General features: G+C 30.7%; 3 protein-coding genes and 1 long non-coding RNA gene across 13 annotated transcripts in view; 2 read left to right on the top strand and 2 right to left on the bottom strand.

Moving 5' to 3' along the window:
• The window catches only part of LOC127071363 (calcitonin receptor-like), a 100,002-nt gene extending 97,659 nt beyond the window's left edge, over positions 1 to 2,343 (top strand). For 7 of the 8 annotated variants that reach the window (XM_051010557.1, XM_051010555.1, XM_051010559.1 and 4 more), the window contains one exon: positions 60 to 2,343. In XM_051010557.1, coding sequence (XP_050866514.1) covers positions 60 to 269 — 210 coding nt within the window. In that variant the 3' untranslated portion in view covers positions 270 to 2,343. Of the gene's footprint in view, positions 1 to 40 lie in introns of all 8 variants that reach the window. The other variant, XM_051010562.1, reaches the window with a different exon arrangement.
• Positions 2,344 to 2,685: 342 nt separating this feature from the next.
• Positions 2,686 to 5,536, bottom strand: LOC127071365 (transmembrane protein 19). Its single transcript, XM_051010571.1, has 7 exons — positions 5,411 to 5,536; positions 4,679 to 4,835; positions 4,502 to 4,615; positions 4,036 to 4,323; positions 3,834 to 3,938; positions 3,499 to 3,714; positions 2,686 to 3,399 (listed from the first exon to the last, which is right to left on the bottom strand). The coding sequence occupies exons 1-7, from the start codon at positions 5,453 to 5,455 to the stop codon at positions 3,245 to 3,247; spliced, it is 1,080 nt and encodes a 359-aa protein (XP_050866528.1). The 5' UTR covers positions 5,456 to 5,536; the 3' UTR covers positions 2,686 to 3,244.
• Positions 5,537 to 5,566: 30 nt separating this feature from the next.
• On the top strand, positions 5,567 to 6,791 carry LOC127071367 (uncharacterized). Of its 2 annotated transcripts, none has more exons than XR_007784989.1 (2): positions 5,567 to 5,852; positions 6,590 to 6,791. It is a non-coding gene; the product is annotated as an uncharacterized LOC127071367 (long non-coding RNA). The 2 variants fall into 2 exon arrangements; XR_007784990.1 differs by having other exon boundaries at positions 5,673 to 6,488.
• On the bottom strand, positions 6,405 to 20,316 carry LOC127071362 (KH domain-containing protein akap-1). Of its 2 annotated transcripts, none has more exons than XM_051010552.1 (6): positions 20,003 to 20,316; positions 9,865 to 10,689; positions 9,275 to 9,787; positions 8,960 to 9,175; positions 8,753 to 8,883; positions 6,405 to 8,644 (listed from the first exon to the last, which is right to left on the bottom strand). In XM_051010552.1, the coding sequence occupies exons 2-6, from the start codon at positions 10,643 to 10,645 to the stop codon at positions 8,543 to 8,545; spliced, it is 1,743 nt and encodes a 580-aa protein (XP_050866509.1). In that variant the 5' UTR covers positions 10,646 to 10,689; positions 20,003 to 20,316; the 3' UTR covers positions 6,405 to 8,542. The 2 variants fall into 2 exon arrangements, with proteins under 2 accessions (XP_050866509.1, XP_050866510.1); XM_051010553.1 differs by lacking the exon at positions 20,003 to 20,316 and adding an exon at positions 12,141 to 13,095.
• Between the last annotated feature and the right edge of the window lie 1,394 nt (positions 20,317 to 21,710).

Below are 21,710 nucleotides of genomic sequence, written 5' to 3'. Positions count from 1 at the left end.
TGCCGAAGTCGAGTCCATTTTGGGACGTTGACTGTTTCAGTTTATCCGCTCGACCGCAGGTCCGATGGCGGGAGAGGAGAAGGTGTGACTATCAATCCGCGATGTCGGTTGAACCGGATAAATATGAAGAAGATGATCATCGTCAACGACAAAGCGTTATGCAATTGGTCGCTCGCCGTGAAAGTAATATAGCCAACAACAACAGTCACGCAAACGTTTTATTGAAACGTACGGAAAATATCAACGAGCCTGATCAGACACAATGTTGATGATTAAGGAATCGTTATCATCGACGGTCATCTTAAACGTTTACGTACCTTGTGTTGAAATACGTAATACGTTTGTTTAATTCTTCTTCGACTTCTTCTTATTTGCCAAATAACGAATGAAAGAAAAAAAATTAAACTTGAATTTATTTCTTTCAACGTCGTAACGTCAACATAATTTTACGATTATTAATTGTAGTATCGATTAAATTCAAACTCGAAGAGAGAGAGAGAGAGAGAGAGAGAGAGAAAGAGAGAGAGTAAGCAAATTTTTAGAATAAGACGAACGGATCTATGTATTTGTTTAATTAAATTGTAATTTAAATCGTACTTCGTTCTTTGTATATTATCGATTAGGTACATACGAAAATTCTACGACGAACGCAGACGCCTTCGTTCAAACGAAGTATCTTGATTTTGTTGAATATTTTTATTATAATTATTCAAAATTCGAGCTTTAAACGGCGTTCGTTAAATCCTATCTCTTCGCCTTCTTTGTCAAATAACGAAAGTAATGAAATCACTTTATTTTACCAGCTTGTTAACTCTCGATTTACGATCAATAATTATCTTGATTAAATTCGTAGACGAAGAAATTGCGAATTTGTTATATTGCATCATTTCAATTATATAGATACTTCGTTCGTATATTATCGATTACTCGAAATTCTATGAACGACGAGAATGCAACGTTCGATAAAATATCTCAGTTTGTTGATCGTTTTTATTATAATTATTCCAAAGTTTTTGTGACAAATATATATATATATATATATATATATATATATATATATATATTTGTTACGAAATAATAATAAATTTGATATTTTTGTTATTCGTTGATCTATCGATTAGCCCTTATATACATATATACACCAAGACTCTTATTAATAATTATGTTTTCTTATATTATAGTTCCACGAAAAGCAATGTATCTGTTCCTGTTTAAAACAAGGATAAATAATTATATTCTATTTTATATTTATTATATTCTTTAACCAAATCAGGATAATAATAATAATAATAATAATAATAATAATAATAATAATAATAGTAATAATAATAGTAATAATAGTAATAATAGTAATAATAATAACAACAACAACAACAATAATATTAATAACAATAAAGCATGTGGAACAATCATTTCTTTTTATGTATATTACATGAGCGGCCTCGTGAAACTTTGAAAACCCCTTTTGTCTGCTACACTTATCGAAATATTGCAAAGTTTAACATACAATTCTGTACCTGATTAAAATATAATTACATCGATATCGTTATCATTATCTTCTATATCGTTCATTTTTAAATATTCGATCGAATATCGCATAGTTATTTAACTTACGCCGACATTCTCTAATTCGATCGCAATCGCAATCGTTTTTAAAAAGCATATCAATCGATCGAGTTGCCATAAAACATTGGTACTTACGTAGAATATTTTTCTTTTTTATTATTGTTATTATCATAGAAAAAAAAAAAGTATATTTTTTTAGTTGGTACATTCTATCGACGCATTATCAAAAATAAAAAAACTATGTTATGTTTTGTCGTATCATACGATTAGTCTTTAATTGCAGTTTTGATTTTTATAAATGATTCTATAAATTCAATAAAAGATATTAACTATGTAAGTACGTATATTGTATACACGAATGTATTTGCTAATAATTTGTAACAAGGAGGTGTACAAATTTCGCAAGAAGAAATTACAATTATATTTCATTCTGATCCTTCTTCTAATATAACACGTTTATGTACAATGTATATACATATATACATAAATAGATAGATCATCATGTAGAACATATGGATATTTAAAAGATAATTTTATCTGTATTTAGGAAAATTCTATATTACTCAACGAAAATGTATGAATCGCGATCGTATGTTAATCATAGTAACATTTGTAATATATATTTCAACGGGAGAGAATGTAATAGTAATAATAGTAACGATAATGATAATAAATGATATCTATATCATCAAATATACTCTATAATCTATAACTTTTATTGAAATCAAATGGGCAATGAGAATACCTATGTGATTAATATCATTCTGACTAGGTAGATGCATGAACGTTTACATATACAGAGAGCTTTGAGAACTACGTTAAAAAAGTTTAAAGCTTTTTTTTCTCGTAACGAGAAAAATCGTGAAGATAATCGAATTCTTCGTCGCTAGTAAAAATTTCGCAGTAATTCGTTCGTATAAAATGTATCACAACGCTGCGTGTGCGAGTAAATAAAACAAGAAAAAAAAAAGATAAAAGAAAAAATATATATGTATAAATATATATATATATATAAATGTTAATATTACTATACATATATAATACTAGGACGAAATTACGTTTAATTTGCGTAGTAGTGCAAAAGGCTCCAAACGAAGGGCGTATAAAAAGTTCCATATATTTTATTTAACTTTATAATAAGAAATTTATTCCAACAATATATTCTGAAATTATTGCATTTATCTTTCCATGTATCAATGATCTATTTTTTGTAATCGTGATATATTTTTTGTATTAATCAATTTTTTATAAAAAGTCTTAATTCTAAATATACACATGTACATAACAAAAAAAGAAAATAGTATCAGTATCGATGCAAGATACATCTTGGAATGCATAAATATCTTTTATCGAAAGTTAAGAATAATTTAAACAAAATGGTAACGTATCACTATATAAATGCAGTATTATTTCTATATGCTTTTGTTCACACATAGCATATTCCTGAGTAAAGCAGTCTATTAATAAAAGAAAAACATATTGTATAATAATTGTGATAACATTCAATAAATTAATTTTATATATTAAATTTAAAAGGTATAAATTATTTGAAAAATTCAACAAAGAAAAACAATATATGTTCAATATCTTTAAATATAGTTACTTGATAAAATATAAACGAAATAAAAAATTACTTATATGACTAAATAAATGGTGCAATTTTTTTATCAGATCTATCTCATGGCCAAATTACATTTGCCAGTTTTGGAAAAGTAAGAGCAATAATAATCGATGATAAAAGATTAACACTGTGATTATCTAATATCTGTCTACCACTGATATGTTTCACTCCTTTTCCTGGATGTTGAACTATCAATCCCTCTTCATCTATGCCTGAAAGAATATTTCCAATTATTCAAACGATATATTCATTTGTAAATATATATTAGATATTCCAGATATATTGTAACAGCATATTTTTATGCATAATACCTGAATATTGTAATGTTGCCCCTAGTATAGAATCTAAAAGACTGCCAAACAGTCCTGCTATTCCACCTATGATAATAATAGGCCATTGCGGTGCAGCTAATTCTAGTGTAGCTGTATCTACGGTGTACAATGTAGTGAAGTAAAAGGCCAAACCTATGCTTATCCCACCAAGAGCCGAAAACAACAGACCTATCCATGATACTCCGCCGTTCGTTCCTTAAAATATACCCGGTGTATATATATGTGTGTGTATATATGTATATATATATATATATATATATATATATATATATATATCCTAACTTTCATATTACCAAAACATGTAATATATTTACCACGTGGTACTCGTTTCCTTGTTGTGATAAGAAATGGTTCACTGCTACCAAGTACCGTACCAAATTCAGAAGCCCACGTATCGCCATTGCAACAAGCAAAAGCAGCTATAATAATATAACAATGGCTGATTCCAATGATTTTAAATTAAAAATATAAATTATTTTAATACAGTAAATAATATACAATAATATATTAATATACCTAATATTCCTATAGATAACCACGAACTTCTGTAATTCTTATCGAAATCAATAGGATGTTCTCCACAACCCACATCCAGAAGATACAACAAAGCTAGCTGAGTAGGCATTCCCCCATTACACAATACTTGAACCCATGTTCTTTGTCCACCTTCCTTATATCCTTTCTCTTGTTTTCTTTTCAAGTGAGAACGGAATTTGGTTGCTTTCGATCCAGTAATAAAAAATACTATTAAACATATTAAATGACTAGAACTTGTGAGCGTCAATATAAAACCCACGAACAATCCTGTAATAACACATTTAACAAATTATTAATTACATCGAAGAAATAAATTTTTTAATAAAATTTTATAACGTTAGTAACACCTAACAAAGCAAAATCAAATCCCATATGTCGTATTTGGTTGATCTGCTTAACATTCTTACATTGAAATATCGTAGAAGTATATTGTGGAACATTTTACCAAATATAGCTCCGGAGATATCCAAGCTTTTCTTTTTTAGGCCCCAAAAGACGAATATTATTGGAATTATTATAGCTGCCAACCATCTCCATGGTGATATCATTTGTGATGGTTCTGTCATAAAATATTTGTGTGGGAAAAATGTTTATCTATTAAATAAATTTAGATTTACGATACCTTCGTTATAACCTTCGGATTCCGACGAGAAGGTTGAATAAAGGACGTTTATTGACCAAAACAACATTGATATAGGAATAGCACAAGCACTTACTAAAATCGGCAATAAGATATTGGAATTCTGACTGTCGTTCTTTCTATGTGAGACCATTCTGAACTGTTACATCAAGTCCGAGATAAATATATAGATATATATACATATATATATATACAACGTATGTACATATATATATAATTATATATATATACACACGCGCGCACACGTCTCTAAGCTTTCAAAATTATTCTATTAAATTTTCAAACAATCGTTGTTTTTACATATCTTTTAAAATGTTACTTTGTTTTGCTTGAAAAGAATATATTATTGTATTCTTGATTAATATCAAACATTCGCGAAAATATATTCGAGAGGTGTTACAAGCAAATCAAAGTCTGTACACGTATATAAGTACATAATATAATATTTAAAAAAAGACTCGTTTAATGATCTTTCACTTTTTATCTCTTCGAGTTCAACTTGAAGATTTTTATTCTTTTGTATACAAAATTTAACGATATTATGAAGAAATACAGCAAATCGAGCAAAATAACTTTTTGGAAAATTTTATTTATCTTAACATTGAGAACATTAATGAATAATATATTCCAAGTTTTATAGAAATCTTCTTGAAATAATTTCTAATAAGTTTTTGATACATAACCAATATTGTGATTTCGTAATTTTGCTCTCACCTTTCTATGATTAATCCATTGCCATATTGAAGATAAAAGGATCATTGTATAGGTCAGGTAGAAGTCTAGTAGAGGGGGGGAAATAATCCGAACATTGTTAAGGTTAGGTTAAACATGTTACGACATATTGGATGACGTATCGATGTCACGTGACACAAGTAATAAAAAGTAACAAAAAACAGTAGCGTTGGGTAGGGGAATATAACGTGAGACGTTATTTATTTTCTCGTGAGAGTCTTATCCCGTCAAACCATGACCGTGAGAGGAGTGTTTCTTTTTCCTTTCGAAATTAAAATCGTATCTCGTGAAATTATTCGTGTGATTTCAACGAAATGTAACAGGTATGAAGAAAAATTCTTTTCTCGATTTATCTTATCGTTACGTGTACTTGTGCCAGGCTCAAGATTGATTTCAAATCAACAGGTTCTATACAACGAACTACGTATGTATTTACTTACAATATTCGTTTTGAACGCAAAACAAGGAAACAGTTACAAAATGACTTCATCCTAAATCTTTAATAAATCGTTTTGTTCATATTTATACGTCAATTTTGAATTTTCAAATTCAAATAAAAGTATTCTTCAAAAAAAAAAGTATCAATTTCTCTTTTGTTTTCTTTTTTTATGATAATAACATTCTTCCAAAAGTCACGTTTAAGAGGAAAAAGGTAATTTCTAAGGTTAATTTTCGTTCCGCAATAAATCTTTTTTTCTGTAGAAATTTGAAATCTTCATGTTGTGTCTTTATCTTTCGAATGAATTTCTGATCAACAAAATCTGTTGAGAATTATACAATTGGGAGTATTTATAATGTAAACCTTTATAAATGCATTGGGTTTGTGAATAGTTTTAAAGATCGTTTTCAATGTATAAATAATAATTCATATAAATCTCTATACAATAAAATGAAATGAAATGAAAGTACAGATCCATAATTTTGCAAGAATTATATGCAGTAATACGGAAATAAATATATAAGAAATGGACAAAGTTTCTTCGATTAAAATGAGCCAGCTTTAATGAAAATGCTAAAGATATTACATTGAATTATATACAAAATGACCTTCATTTATTTGGTAATGATAAATGAAGATTTATAAGTAGTTAATTGGATGCTGCATTTAACTATAATATATGTACATTTAATTAAAATTTATAATAATTTCTCGATTTGCAGGATCTATTAACAATGGAAAGAATACAATCTTCATAAACTTTACACGATCCTTTAAGGAAAGAGAAAAAAAAAAACATGATTTTTAATCTGCATCTGTGATGGATCATCAGAACAGTGTTAGAATGAAAATATTATATTAATTTTTTCAATGCTCAATGATGTAAGGAGTGTATAATGCAATACAAACAATTGAGCAACTGTACTCTAAACATGTTATTAGAAAAATATTTCCATTATATTTTTAAGTATCAACAAGATTCAGTATTAACATATAACAGTTCAGAAAGTTGTTTCCAGCTGAGCGCAGTACAAAAGTTATATATAAGTGATTTGTATAATTTTTTTTTAACTTTCTTAAATTTTCTCTTTTTTTTATTTTTGTAAGATTTTTTATAAGATCTTTACTGCAGCAGTCCATTCGTTTAATATGTCTTAGAACACAAAAAATGATTATAACTAAATTTAATTGCAAAATATCGTATCGTTATAACAATTAAAAATTTAATTAATTAAAGTTTTATTTATTAATTACGTGTCTTTAGTATTTTCATAATAGCAACTAGACATCTTAATTAATGAATAATCCACGGAGATCGTAACGATACATCGAGGAAAAAAATTATACAATCACAAAATGCATCACTTGAATTGACAAAATTATTATTTGTTATTGTTATTAATTATTATATTACTTTTATATATTGCAATGAAAATTATGCAATTTTTGACAGCGGTCCTTGTTTTAAGGATAGCACTTATTTTTTACTCTATACAGACAAACGAGATGTAAAAGAAAAAGGAAGAACAATGAAATCATCATGTTCCAACAAATTAGTGATTTCTTGTACTAACTTTTTTTATCTAAATATATGTAAAAGTCATAATCGATAAATTGTTTGAAATAGCACAAAATGTCACTTATTTTGGAAAATATAAAACGAATAAGTTAACAATTCTGATTTTGTCATACCGTTGACATGCAGACTTAGCTGGCATCTATCCGTCATTATTATTAGGTAGATATTATAAATATTTTATATATGAAGGTATAATGTTACACTATATACAAACAAGATGATATTAGAATCAGCTTATAGAAAAAGCAAACATGAACAACCTTAAGTATGTTTTCATAGCAGTCTCTAAATCGTATAATCCGAAGATATAATATGAGAATGAAGTTTTGTTAGAAACGCTCTCAGTGCCGTATAAAGAGCTGCACTATGTGTATTTTATATATAATACAGATGAACGAAGTTTTACGAGTAAAACTTATTACTACGTTGTGAATTATAATTCGAGTGTTCAGTACGTATTTATCAGTTCTTACGGAAAAAGATAATGTTTCATAATCATGATGTACTCGAAGATATTCTTGCATTTATATATTTACTTATATCCAATTATAATCGATTTCTAAGATTTGCAAGAAATTTTTCTATAATTTTTCTACCATCATTATGAAACGTATCTCGAATATTTGCAATTTACAAGCACAAAAGTTCTATATTTCATTAGTGTAAATGGATATAAAATTTTTTTTTGTTTTTTTTTTTTTTGTTTTTTCTATGCATCTTTATGATTGAACTATTGTAATTCGAATACGAGTATTTTTATAACCATAGTCATACTTTTTTCGTAACGAAATGCTATAGGATTCATCGATTATGAAATGTTATAATAGAGTATTACAAGTGCTGATTCAGTATCATCGTTGCTGATCATGAACAGAACTCATGTCAGATAAACACGAATGCATATCATTATTTTAAGTATGTACGAGAAAAAAAAAATATTACATTTAAAGGTGTTTAAACTTAAAATAATGTTTCTCTCGCAAGTTTTACTTATAAATGAATTCACTCACACAAATAATCAAACACAATCACACGATCACATATGTCTCTATACACCCTTCTTAACGAGTGTATGCTCTTTCATAAGTTTATGCTTCTACGAAGCAACAACCGTATCATCTTCGTCCGATACTAGACACTCTAAAGATACAAATTCTGCGTATCCACGTGCTATTAATTCGTCGGCAAGAGATATCACCTGGAACGTGAATAAAATATATAGAATGCGCGACAGAAATCAGATAAATATTATATCGAGTCAAATCAATTAAATTTATAGAGATTATATGAAAATATAGGATTTTACCCCATGTTTTGGAATATTAAGGAAAAAATTAATGTACACATTTGCATTAATATAGGCTTCAATTTGGGCCTGTCCAATGATTCCTGAACACATCCGCCCAACGATATTATATGCCTCTTGTTCCCAATCACCTTTGAAAATCGTACAATACTTGAGATAAACGTACTTAAAATAATGTAAATAGCACACACAACGGGAAATACTTACCATTTTTTGGTTGTAAATTTGCGAGAAATACTTCAATCGCTTGAAAAGGTAGACTTAGAAAATCTGACCTTATTTTCCTCATATCAGCATTGCGGAAAGTCCAATAACCACCATGATCAACGAGTCGTACTAAAGTCATTTTTCCACGTGGATCTGGATCTTCAACGTATACTCTAACCCATCTGTCATACCAGTTAGCCACAAGGATCATTCCTTCTGTTGACAGTAATATGTAAATGTTATAATTTGTATATTATTTATATCAGATCTATTAAGCGATACGAACGATATTGTAATAAATAAATATCAACGTACTTGTAAGTTCGTCTGGAACCATAGGCGATTCCGTAGAATTGTATAGTTGTGTCATATTTGCATCTAAAAGTCGTAACGAAGGGTATGTTGGGTGTGTCGGAATTTGTAGAAATAATCTGTTTGGTTTCGATATGTGACACACTAAAACGTCGTTGTTAACTCCTTCGACTAAAGACAACTGTGTTAATTCAGGAAGAACTGGTATTCCTTCTGGTATTACCATTGGTAAAATCTGTTCAAGCGTTACAGACGGATATTTCTTTTCTGGAAATCTTTGCCTGATAATATCCAAAGCAATATTAATGCCTTCTACTGAGCCTTGGATGGCACAAATTTTTTGATCTCTCAGTGTAGGATGACGTTTTACGATTATATGAACGCCAGCTTTTGCACGTATATTTTGTAAGAAACTACCATGACGTCCGATAAGTCTACCCACTAAATTCTGACATATGCAAAACTCGTAGATAGAGTATAGGGAAACATCTTTTATTTGTCCTTTGATGCTTCCACCTGTGGAAATATAAACGTTTATTGTAACATTCGAGTAAACGACAATAATAATAATTGTACATAACATTTAGCTCTACCTTTTCCACTATCTGTACTTCCTTCGCTTCTTGCTTCGTCCGTTACACTTCCTTCTAAAACTCCAGAGACCGGACTATAATTTGCAGAATCTCTTTCGGATAATGCTTGAGCTTGAATTTTATTTTCTTCCTCCGGCGGATAATTCTGAAGCTGTTCCTTCGATTCGGTGAAAACAGACGGATTATTTATCTCTTCTTGTTTATTTACAGAAGACGTTACCTCGTGGACATTATTTGATTCTTTTTCTTCAGGAATATCTTTGAATATCTTCTCGATCTTTTTGTCGTTAGCAGTATCGTTGGGATATGTAGTTGCTCCCATACTTCTCGCTATCAAGTCGAAATTATTAGTGTTAGGATTACTTCCTAATTGTACCTCCATATTCGAAATTATTTCGACGTCCTTGTACCAATCTTGATTATTCTCTAAAGATTTTGCTGATGGTACAGAAATAGGTGACGTTGCTGGCTTCCTAGTTGTAATATCTACTTTTTTGCTGACCTTTTCGGTATTATTAATCGTTTCATCTATGCTTTGAGCAAGTAAACTCGAGAAAGAATCATTGGCGTGAATACCAGAATCTGAGAGATTTAAATCTTCGTTTGAAGGAGTACTGTATAACATAGTATTTACATCATTGTTGCTCTCTTTCACGTTTGACGTGCTAATTCCACCTGGATCAGCTCGGTCTACGCGTCTTCGTTTGTACCAGAGAAGACCAATGATCAAAGCAAAAGCAGGGAAGCTCCACTTTACAATTTGAATATGCGTGGATGACATATTTTAAATCCACGGTAACTACAATTGCTGACAACTTCGTTAATCTGAAATAAAAAAGAAAAAAAAAAAAAGACATTTTTATTAGATACATCTAAAATTAATATTAAGATTTTGAAATTCGTGATTTTTTTCGTTATATCTTTCAGTTGCTTTAAGACGATATAAAAGAAGAAGAAAAAAGAAGGATCGTCGCGGAGAAGTAGCTTCGATAGCATCGAGACGTCGTTAAACGTATCTTTGTATATTCGCGCAACTTTTTTTTTTTATCAAACGAACGCCTTGTAAGCATTATTGCTAGTTTTAACGGTCACCTGTTCCTATCCACGAGATATTAAGCGGAATTGCACATTTTTTACGAGTATAATAAATTAACGAACACGATATTCTTGCGAGAAACAAAAGCGAATAATACAAATTCCGAAACTTTTCTTCTTTCAAAAATTTGTGCGTGGAATTGAAAAAAGAAAAAACGAAACAAAGAAGATCGTCGTATGTTGTTGCATAAAGAGTCTAAAATTAAAAATAATTCAATAGTTAAATAAACAAAAAAGAATTCTTTTTAAGCATTTCATGTTTTTCTCTATTAAAGTTAACAACTCTCTTCTCGACGTTCGAATAATGAATGCGCGCGGATGATGATGATGATGATAATAATAATAAAACGTCATTACGTATAGATCACGTTTGAAAGGTACAAAATGAAAATTGACAATGGAATTGGAAACAAAATTGATCGTTATCCACATATTGAAGAAAACAATGTGTACTTTTTGTATGTATGTCGAAATAAAAGTGAAAGGTTGATACGTCTACTTGCTCGTTACACGGTTATCGATTCTTTATCGTTTTAAAGCAAACAAAATAATGGAAGAAATAAAACATACATAGATATTTCTACGTTTTAATATCAATGCTGATGAATAATCAACCCAATAGAAGAAATGTTACATTCATCGAAGATCGTCGTTCTCGAATTACCAAAGAATTTTTATATACATGTATACGTGTGTGTGTGTATGTTACGTTATCCAATCAACTTTGCTAGTTATCGATCGAATAGAAACGATATTTATAGAAATCGATTTGTGATAAGATTCATAATAGAGTACTTATTAAAATTTCGTATCACGATTAAGCGCGCGTACTTTATCTTCTTTTCAAATTAAAAAAAAAAAAAAAAGAACGCGAAACTTTTATAACGAGATAAAAAACTATTTCTGTAGGAATATAAAAAGATTAATAATGATCGAGCTAAAGAACAATCGGTAAATAAATAAAAAGAATAGAATAGAAGAGAAAAGAAAATCGATACGAAACAATCGATTTGCGAGTTCCTCTATCGAGAATATTCTACGAGATCTTAAACTAATTTCATTACTTTCGTAAATCTTAAGAAACGATCAGAATCACGAAAAGTGAAGAAGAACTGACACGTTTTCAAAAATAATTAAGGTAAATACAATTTTCATTTTTTAGATATTTCGTTGTTACTTACCAATCGATCCATCATTTCTCACGATTTTCTTTTTTTTCTTTCTTTTTCTCGTAAATCGCACAACTACTACGACAACGAGGACGTCGATGAGAGCTTAAATCGTAATTAATAATCGCATTCGATGAATGAACGAAGGACACGTTTCGCGTGTGGAGGGCCGAAAAATAAAAAAGAAAAGAAAAACCACTCGAAGAAACTTTCGATACGATAGAACATGTGACACTTATTTGTCGATAGAATCGCACGTGTGAAGAATTTCGAGGAATATAATTCGCGATACACGTGATCAAGGATATATACGTATAGAAAATGAGTTAACAATGATCTATCTTCGACAGAAATTTTTCTTTTTCTTTTTTTTATTTACTTTTCGATTTCGAAAATATCGACCGTTTTACTGGACAGCTGGAACAAGACTGCGGTAGTGGACTCGGTAGCACGGAATTGCAGCACAGATTTCTAACACGTGGTTATATTGCCTGAAGGAGAACAGAGTGGGAGGAAGAGAGAAAGAGAGAGAGAAAGAAAGAGACAGAAAAAGAAATGGTGGGAGATGGGTACGCGCATGCGCAGTCGTATAAAGGGACATTCACACACAACATAGGAATGCGATCGAAGCGACACTCGACTACGATCGATTCTCGAATCGTTACTCCCGTAAATAACTTGTTATCGAATTTTTTAATAAAAAAACTAATAATTTTCGAAGCATGTGAAGTGTGTGACGTGTGATGCGCGCGTGTGTGTGTGTGTATGTGTGTGTACGCGTACATGTGTTAATATTCGAAATCTCTTTACCGGCGGGAATTGTAAAATATTCAAATTAATCGAATTATTCGAACGATCAAATTTCATCTCGATATATACTATGTTATATATTTGTATGTAGTATTTATATATTTGTCCGTCAAAATGTAAGGAATTACGAAGATAATTTTTTCCAAAATATCACGATCGAGAAAGTTCGAGAATCCTCTCGTTTCAATCTTATAGATATTATAAAACTACTCTAACGACAAATGAGATTAAAAAAAAAAAGAAAGAACGAAAGAACGCGAGGAGAAATTTTTTTCCTCGGATTTTGTTGTTTGAAAACTTTCTTTTGATCTGATTTGATCTTTCAAAATTGTTTTTTTTTCTTATTTTTTTTTTTTTTTTTAAATATATCAGAAAACTTTTTTTATTTAATAAACTGCCTGCAACAATTTGTATTTTCTCTTTATAAAAATTGTACGTCCTAGCTGTAAAACTCCAATGAGAAAAATTTTCTATGTCTTTGTCGAGACTTCGTCTATTTCTTGTCCGAAAGTCGTCATTTGTCTATTTCTGGTTGTGCGATTTGAAAGACTGTTATTGTTGATCGGACAGTGATTTATATAGGTAGAGAGTGTTATTTTAAAAAGAAACGAAGAAAGAAGACCTTTTGCATTTTACCATAGATAGGATTAGTTAATAATACTTTTCTTTCTTCAAAGAAATGCAAGTAAAGGTAGATAAATGCAGTGAAGATCTATTTATATCTTTCCTGCAGCAGGTAAACGCTGCAACTTTTCTTGAAACTGTCGCTTAACATTTTTTTAACGCGTATTTCCGTTTGCTTGTTCTTTTATTTTTCACACTTAAATCTCTCTCTCTCTCTCTGTCTCTCTCTTTCTATTTCTATTTATTTATCTTTTTCTCTTTTTATTTATATTTCTTATTATCTATTTGAAAACAACGATATTATTCTTTTAGCGTGGACTTATCCAACATGACGTAATCGAGACGCGCGCCACAACACTTTTCCTATCGTAAAACTAACGTTACTCGTTAGAAAGAGAAAGGAGAAATATCTAACTAACAAACGATCGATCGATTTTTCGATCGATCGATAAATAAATATTAAAACTATTGATTCTTTGATCGATAATTAAAAACTAAGTAAAAACTTGATCGATGATATACGAGACATATGTACGAACATGCAAAGTAATATTAGATGTTGGGTAAAAGCATCTAAGTATATTAGATTAAAGAAACTTAGAAAGGAGGTACCTCGGTCAACGAATATAACTCGGTTCGATTTCGTTCAATGTGTAACAACGTGAAATTCGAAACGTACAAGACGAGATTATTATTGCGTTAAAACATAGTCACACATGATGACAATGTGTTTCTAATCGCAAACGATGTGCGAATATATTAGATCGATTTTATACTATATATGCGATTAACGTAAACGAATATACATAGATACGTATGTAGTCATTTTAAATATTTACATTCGAATGGTAATATAATTTTATATTGTACCAACGAACGATCGATCATATCTGAACGATTTGTTCGGAGTTAAAAGCTATCTGAGAATGTTTAATACATAATGATCTTGCATATATGTGTATGTATATATATCTATTGTTTATTTCCATCAGTTTTTTTATCAATATGTATTTTTGTTCGATTTTGTCTGATTAAATTTTTTTCTATATATAAGGTAAAGAAAATAATAATAATAATAATAATAAATATATATATATAATTATGATAAAAATTAATTAAAAAATATATATATACATATACGTCTATATATAAATTTATATTTATTCCTTTATCAATGCAACGATTTCTTTAAGAATGAGAACTCGTTAAAGGATTAAAAAATTTACGATCGATTCGAGTCACCTGTAAGATACGCTCGTGTGTACTCAAGCGTACGCGTATTACACACAAACACGGATTCTTTTACGTTCATTCATGAATCACTCTGGCTCCTTCGATGTATCGTCACGATTAAAGGAAGAAACGAATGTTCACACGATAAGAGTACACGACGTAAACCATGATATAACTTTTTTTTTTGCACGCGTAATACGTTAATCGACCTCGAAATTCGGGAAAAGAAAAAAAAAAAGAACTATTTCATTAAATTCGCGCGATTATATACTTATTTACTTAATACGTTTTATTTTCCAAAACGCTAAATCATTATATTCTAAATTCTAAAATATTGAAAATTAATTTCTTTAATCCAGTCGTATCGTCATAAGAATTAATTAACATCGAAAATCAAAAGAATGATCGTCCTTTCAGAAAAGTTACTATACTAACAAATCACTTCGATAAATTCTTTTTTGCTTTCGAGAGGAACGAACAACGAACGAATAACGAACGTGATGCACTTTGACGAAGGGAGAAAAGAAAAGAGAAAAAAAGAAAAAAAATATATATATAGATATAAAACAAATAATTTGCAAATAACAAGAAGGAGAGAACACGAAGGGAAGTTGAACGTAACAGTAGATTTCAAGGATCGACGTAAGATTTTTCAAGTATGTAGAGCATCGTAAGGTCGAGAAAAGTGCTCCTTAGCGAAAGAACAACTTTCGAAGTATATAAGAGATGAAAAAGGGAAAAGGGGATTTCAAAAAAGAAAGAAAAGAGAGAAAAGGGAGAGAAAAGAGGAAAAAGAAGAGAGGAGAGCTTAATCGGCTGAGTTTTTACTTGGAAGGGCTTTCGAAAGGTAAGAAAAGAGATCGGCCAAGGTGATGCTGGAGAGTCTACCTGCGGTGTGTTCGATGTAAAGGAGAAGTAACCATGAAAAAAAATGGAATCGAAACGAAACCGGTAAGCGGCTGTTCGTTCGTTCGTTCGTCCCTTCCGCGTCCCTTCGAAGATCGGAACGAAGGAGAAAAGACAAGGAACGTCATTGGTCGTTATGCTTCGAACTTGATTACCTGTACCTTTTCTAACCACACCAGCATCACCACCATCACCACCATCACGTGCAAGATATACAACACAACTTCGTCTTTCATCATAATATCGATCGATCAGTAAAATATTTTCATTTTTAATATCGTTTTATACGATTAATATCGATTTTTCAACATTGGTTTTTATCATATTTCTGTGTATGTATGTATATATATATGTGTGTTTTTGCAACACGTTGAAGATGAAAATTAATCGACTTAAAAGCTTTTGCGCTTTTTTTGTTTGTTTTTTTTTTTTAAGATCACATTATTATATATTACTTTATTTTTATTATTATTTTAAATCTAATTCTATTTTTAATCTAATTATTTGTTTTATTTTTATATCTAATCTTTTTATTTTATATCCAATCTGTTTAATATTATTATCATTTAAAATTGTGATTATTATTATGATAAGGTGGTAGAATATATAGTTAAATTCTTTATTCGTCGATGAGAAATTAAAAAAAAAGATAGAAAAAAAATAAAAAGTGTCTCGTTAAATTACCTCATGATTAATATCTTATCAACAGATTTAGACTCTGTGTGATGGTTTGTTGCACAAGCAGCACATATGTACTTACATATGCATGTATGCACGGTACGAAGGTGGACGTATAGTTCAACGTGCTCTCTCGGAATGTCGAAGCTGTACGAGAAACGATGAAGTAACCGAGGTCGATGTCGGATACGAACGAAGAATCGCGATACGAGTATAAAAAAAAATAAAAAAAGAAAAAAAAAGAAAAAAGATCGACTTTCATCTTAAATATATGAATCTAAAATTCCTTCAAAAAAATAAAAGAAATAAAAAAATAAAGAAAAACTAAAAACTATGAACAAAAAATTTTTTCGTAATGCATAATAAAAATCTCATAATCACCTACATGTTTAAAAAAAAAAAAAAAAAAAAAAGTTGATAAGATAAATATCGCGTATTAAGGTTATTCTAATAGTTCTTCATTTTCTAGTACGACACTTGCCAAAGAGAGATAAAAGCTAACGTATGAATCACGTTTGTATTTATCAAATCGTTATTAAACGATTCAGTTATTTATAAACGAAAAGATTTATAATATGTCTGCCAAGGATTTACTCAATGAATCCATGATAATGTTTAGAAAGAGTTAATCAAACTGATGATTAAATAGTTCATTGTTAATAGTGATTTAAGTATAGATTTAATCGTTGATTATATATGTACAAAAGTGTATTTAGAAATGCAATTATTTGTTTATTTATAAACTATTCAACTTTATTTGCATAACGTCTCTGTGGTGAAATTTGTCAATGATTATATCGCAATGTATCGTATTGATATATTTATGAAAAATAAATAAAAGAATAAAAAATAAAATAGAATAACTTAATATTTAAAACGACTTAATTAAATTAACGATTAAATACGATCAACAGTGATTTAAGTAAACATTATTAATCATTGATAATTAAATATGCTTAAAAATGTTAACTATATATTTGATATGATAAATGTATATATATATATATATATATATATATATAAAATATTGATTGATACAAGAAAAAAATTCTGTTATCAACTAATTCGTATAAACGCGAGCATTGAACGATGGTAAATGCGTCTGAAACAATATTGCTCTTTTTCATTAAACTGCTATTTGTATTGAAACGAAATTTTTAATCATTTGAATATTTTAAATAAATGCACAGTATTTCTAATAAAATATTAGTACGGAATATAAGTGACATATAATTATTTGTAACGATAAAAATATTCATTTCACCATTTATTCTACAAAATATTTATCGTTAATTAATAAAAATATCTTTTGATTGAAAAACTAAAAAAAAATGATTTTATCGATAGACAATCAAGTGAAAAAAAAATTATTGGTTATTCGTTAAAAAAAAAAAGAGAGAGAGAGAGAGAGAGAGAGAGAGAGAGAGAGAAAGAAAAAGATCGATGTTTTTTCAAGATGACAAATAAAACGTTCGAATAAAGTCGAAATAATGATATCCCTTATCGTCGAATTCATTGAGACACCCGTTATACACGAGTGAGAGAGAAAGAGAGAAAGAGAAAGAAACGAGGAGAAAAAACTGGAGTACCGTTTTAAAATCTAAAACTGGTCTCGACGAGTCGTTCGATAAGACGAATCTTCGTTCGTTCGCCTCATTTATAACCCGATCGAATGTTAAACAACGTGTAAGTGGTATCCTACCGTAGCTTCCGCCATCTTGAATACGTTTTTAGCCCTTCCATACGACAACATTTTTTACTTCATTTCGTTAAGCGTTAATTTTAATTACGTCGAATTACAAGATGAAGCAAAAAAATAAAAAAGAAACAAAAAGAAGAAGAAGAAGAAGAAAGACGAGACTTGGAGATGTTCGAGTTCGATAATATAGTATTAAATAACTCGAATAATTAATATTTATAACGTTACGATAATTGCATAAGAATATTTCGATGTTTTTAGTAAAGATCAATGAAAAAGGAGAAATCAAAAGGAAAATATGGTGGTTACGTAATATTACAAAATTAAGTATGACTAAGTCTAAAGTTGCATATATATATATATATATATATATATATACACACACACACAGAGAGAGAAAAAGAGGAACGTGAATTCTCCGAATTTGAATATTATTCTCGTCCGTTCGGATTTGTCAAACAATTCTCCAATGTAATATTGAAAGTCGAAAGAGAAAGATAAAAACTATACATATATATATGTATATATATATGTGTGTATATGTGAGGTCGAGTACGCGAGTAGAGCGCGTCAACTTTGTATACAGAAATATACTACACAACGACGCAAAGAGATATATATATATATATACATATACATATACATACACGTATACACACAATACACATTCGTACGGATGTGTATACATGTAAATAGAAAAAGACTGCGTATCTATCGAAGAAGACGAGGGAAAAAAATAAAAATAAATAAATAAAGATAGATATAGAGAGAAAGAGAGAAACAATATTATCCTTCTAGTTAGTGGCGTATGATTCGTCGTATCGGTCGTTCAAGAAATAATACGTATGTACGTTTCAACGTTTAAAACGTGGCTCTCGTCATGGGATCATAGTCATAGCATAGTCATAGTTATAGTCATAGTCGTCGTCGTCGTCGTAGCTGTGGTCGTCGTCGTCGTTGTCGTCGTTGTCGACGAATTGTAACACACGAATTGCTATGGGAGTCGTCCAGTAGTGGTGAATCGTTCCACCACCAACTAAACTACCTACGAATCGAGAACACGAAGAGGGAAACGACGTTAACGGGCCATGAGAAGTTGTTTCTCTGTCTTGCTCCCTCTTTCTCTCTATACATCACAGATATACAACACATGTCTATTTCCAGATGTCGTTTTCACGAAGAGAACCGAGAAACGAAGCTCACATATTCACACCTTTTATTTCGATTATTTTCTCAATACTAATAATATCAAGGAAAATTTTATCACGCTATTCGATCATGTTTCACCTCTGATTTCCTTATTTTTTTCCCTCTCTTTTCTTCTTTCTTTTAGATAATAGATAGAAACACTGTGAGGGAGAGGGAGAGAGAGAGAGAGAGAGAGAGAGAATAAATCGATATTCATGGGAGAAAGACGAGAGATACGAATTTTCATGTTGCGAGATACGACGAATATTTTTCTTTTTTATAACCTATAATAATATTTTTGTTGAACGAGGACGATGTGGTGTCCATATTGAGGAAAAAAAATATATATATATGTAGAGAGAGAGAGAGAGAGGGGGGGGGGGGGAGAGAGAAAGAGATAAGAGATCGTCCCTCCAGCCGGAACGAAACACGAATCGTTTAATTCATGAATCTCTCTTACGATCGGTGACCGTAATGGAGTCAAATGAAAATGTAGAATAAATAAAATACGCGTTATAATTCAAAACTTTCCAAGAGAAATGAGATATAACGTAAGAAAAAGGAGAAAATCTGGCGGTTAGAGAGTACCGGACAACGCGAAGACCGCGTGGCAGCCTATGATTTCTATCTGTCTGTCTCTCTCTCTCTCTCGCTCGCTCACTCACTCACTCACTCACTCACTCACTCACTCTCTCTCTCTCTCTCTCTCTTTTTCTTTCTTTTATAATCTACCTACCGGTCTTTTTTTTTCTTTCCTTTTTCTCTTCCACGTAAGAGCTTTGTTTATATATCCCACTGACGAGCACCCTACTACGTTCAATTATCAAAAAGACAATTACGATCTGTAACGTTCGTTTACTAGAAAATTGCGCCACGTGATCACAATGTTTTTCCTTGCCACTAGCGAGAAAGACACAATATGGCGGCGTATAGCTCGTGGCTGCGGGAGCACAGTGTCTGGGGATCCGTCGACGATGGCGCACAGTTAGCCTCCTTAAAACGGTGGATAAATTGCGAAGCTCCCTTTTCTCTCTTTCGATGTCTCGGACCTACGATCGATTCTCCCAGTTTTTCTCCCTCTCTTTCCCTCTTTCTCTCTCACTTTCTTTCTCTCTATTATTCTCGTTTCCATTCCGGTAAGGAACAATCGTGGCTCGTTCGTCTTGTACAGTTATTACCTACTGAGCCCGCAAAGCGTTCACTTTATCGACGGACTTGGTCTTGCGTCGATATCTTACCAGCACCAGTTTTATCGACGGTGGAGCGAAAAACAGGTAAGGAAGATTTCTTTTTTAAGATCGACTTAAACTTTTTTGTACCTACGATAGATGACGCCTTATTTATTTTCCTTTCTTTTTTTTTTTTATTCGATTGGTAACGCGTCCGTATAAATGGACGGAGAGTCCGTACAAATGGACGAAGAGTCCGTATAAATGGCCGGAGAATTTATTTTATTTCAAATGAAAATAATGAAAAATATGTGAATAGAAAAATGTGCGATAAAAGCGATTGTCACTGTTTCATTAACTTCTGATACATACATATGTAATATTTTAAGTTCTTTGTTTCTCCCTTTGTCTAAGTAAACTTGTAGCGAGATAAAGAAACAAGTACTTGTTTCTAGTAGGAAAGTAAAATCACTTCGATATTTCCAATGTCATAGAATTAGAAAAAATAGACGAATAGGATTACAGTCGACTAGTTAAAATCCTAATCGAGTGTTCTGACCCACGCGTAGGGTGACGTAGTATGACCTTGTCGTTGAGACGCGTGCGCATCGGTAGCCTATTTTTAACGACCTGCACTCTACGAGGGTTGTTGCGTGCCGCCAACGATTCCATTGTAAGCGTCCACTTTTGTCGACAAAAAGACATTTAAACCTTTTGCTTTTCCTTTAACTTATAACTCGTACGAATGTTTCGTACGCGGTTCCTCATATGTCATCAGTTTTGTTGCCTTTCAAATTTCGCGAAGTTGAACCAACGAATAATTTATTTCTACGCGTAGAGATTCATCATGCATTTGTTTGTTAACGCGTATCTTTGCGAATGCATTCACAAGGATATACTCGTTTACATTTTAAATGGCAGAATAGATTAACTTCGAATTTCGTCGAATCGAAAAAGTCACGCTAGGAATATGCGTAAATTATTTCGACTAAGCTTGACTATCAAGTTTCGATATTCCTGAGATTAAAAAATTCATAAAAAAAAAAAAGTACATATTAGTATGCAATGGAACATACGATATAATTGTGCGTATTACGTGCTCTACGTACTGGATGAAATGTCGATTTTATTATATTTAAATAGGAGCGACACATTTTATTTTTGTTTTCGCCAATGCTTTTCTTTTCTTCCTTAACTTTTTCAAACGTAACATAAAAGAAAAAGAAAGAGAAAGAGAAGAAACAGAAGAAGAAAAAGTAAGAGTCGAATAAGCAC

The sequence above is a fragment of the Vespula vulgaris genome, chromosome 21 (assembly GCF_905475345.1).
Source record: "Vespula vulgaris chromosome 21, iyVesVulg1.1, whole genome shotgun sequence".
Taxonomy (NCBI): Eukaryota; Metazoa; Arthropoda; class Insecta; order Hymenoptera; family Vespidae; genus Vespula; species Vespula vulgaris.
Note: the sequence above shows the minus strand (reverse complement) of the source record. Positions and strands in the feature narration are given on the sequence as shown.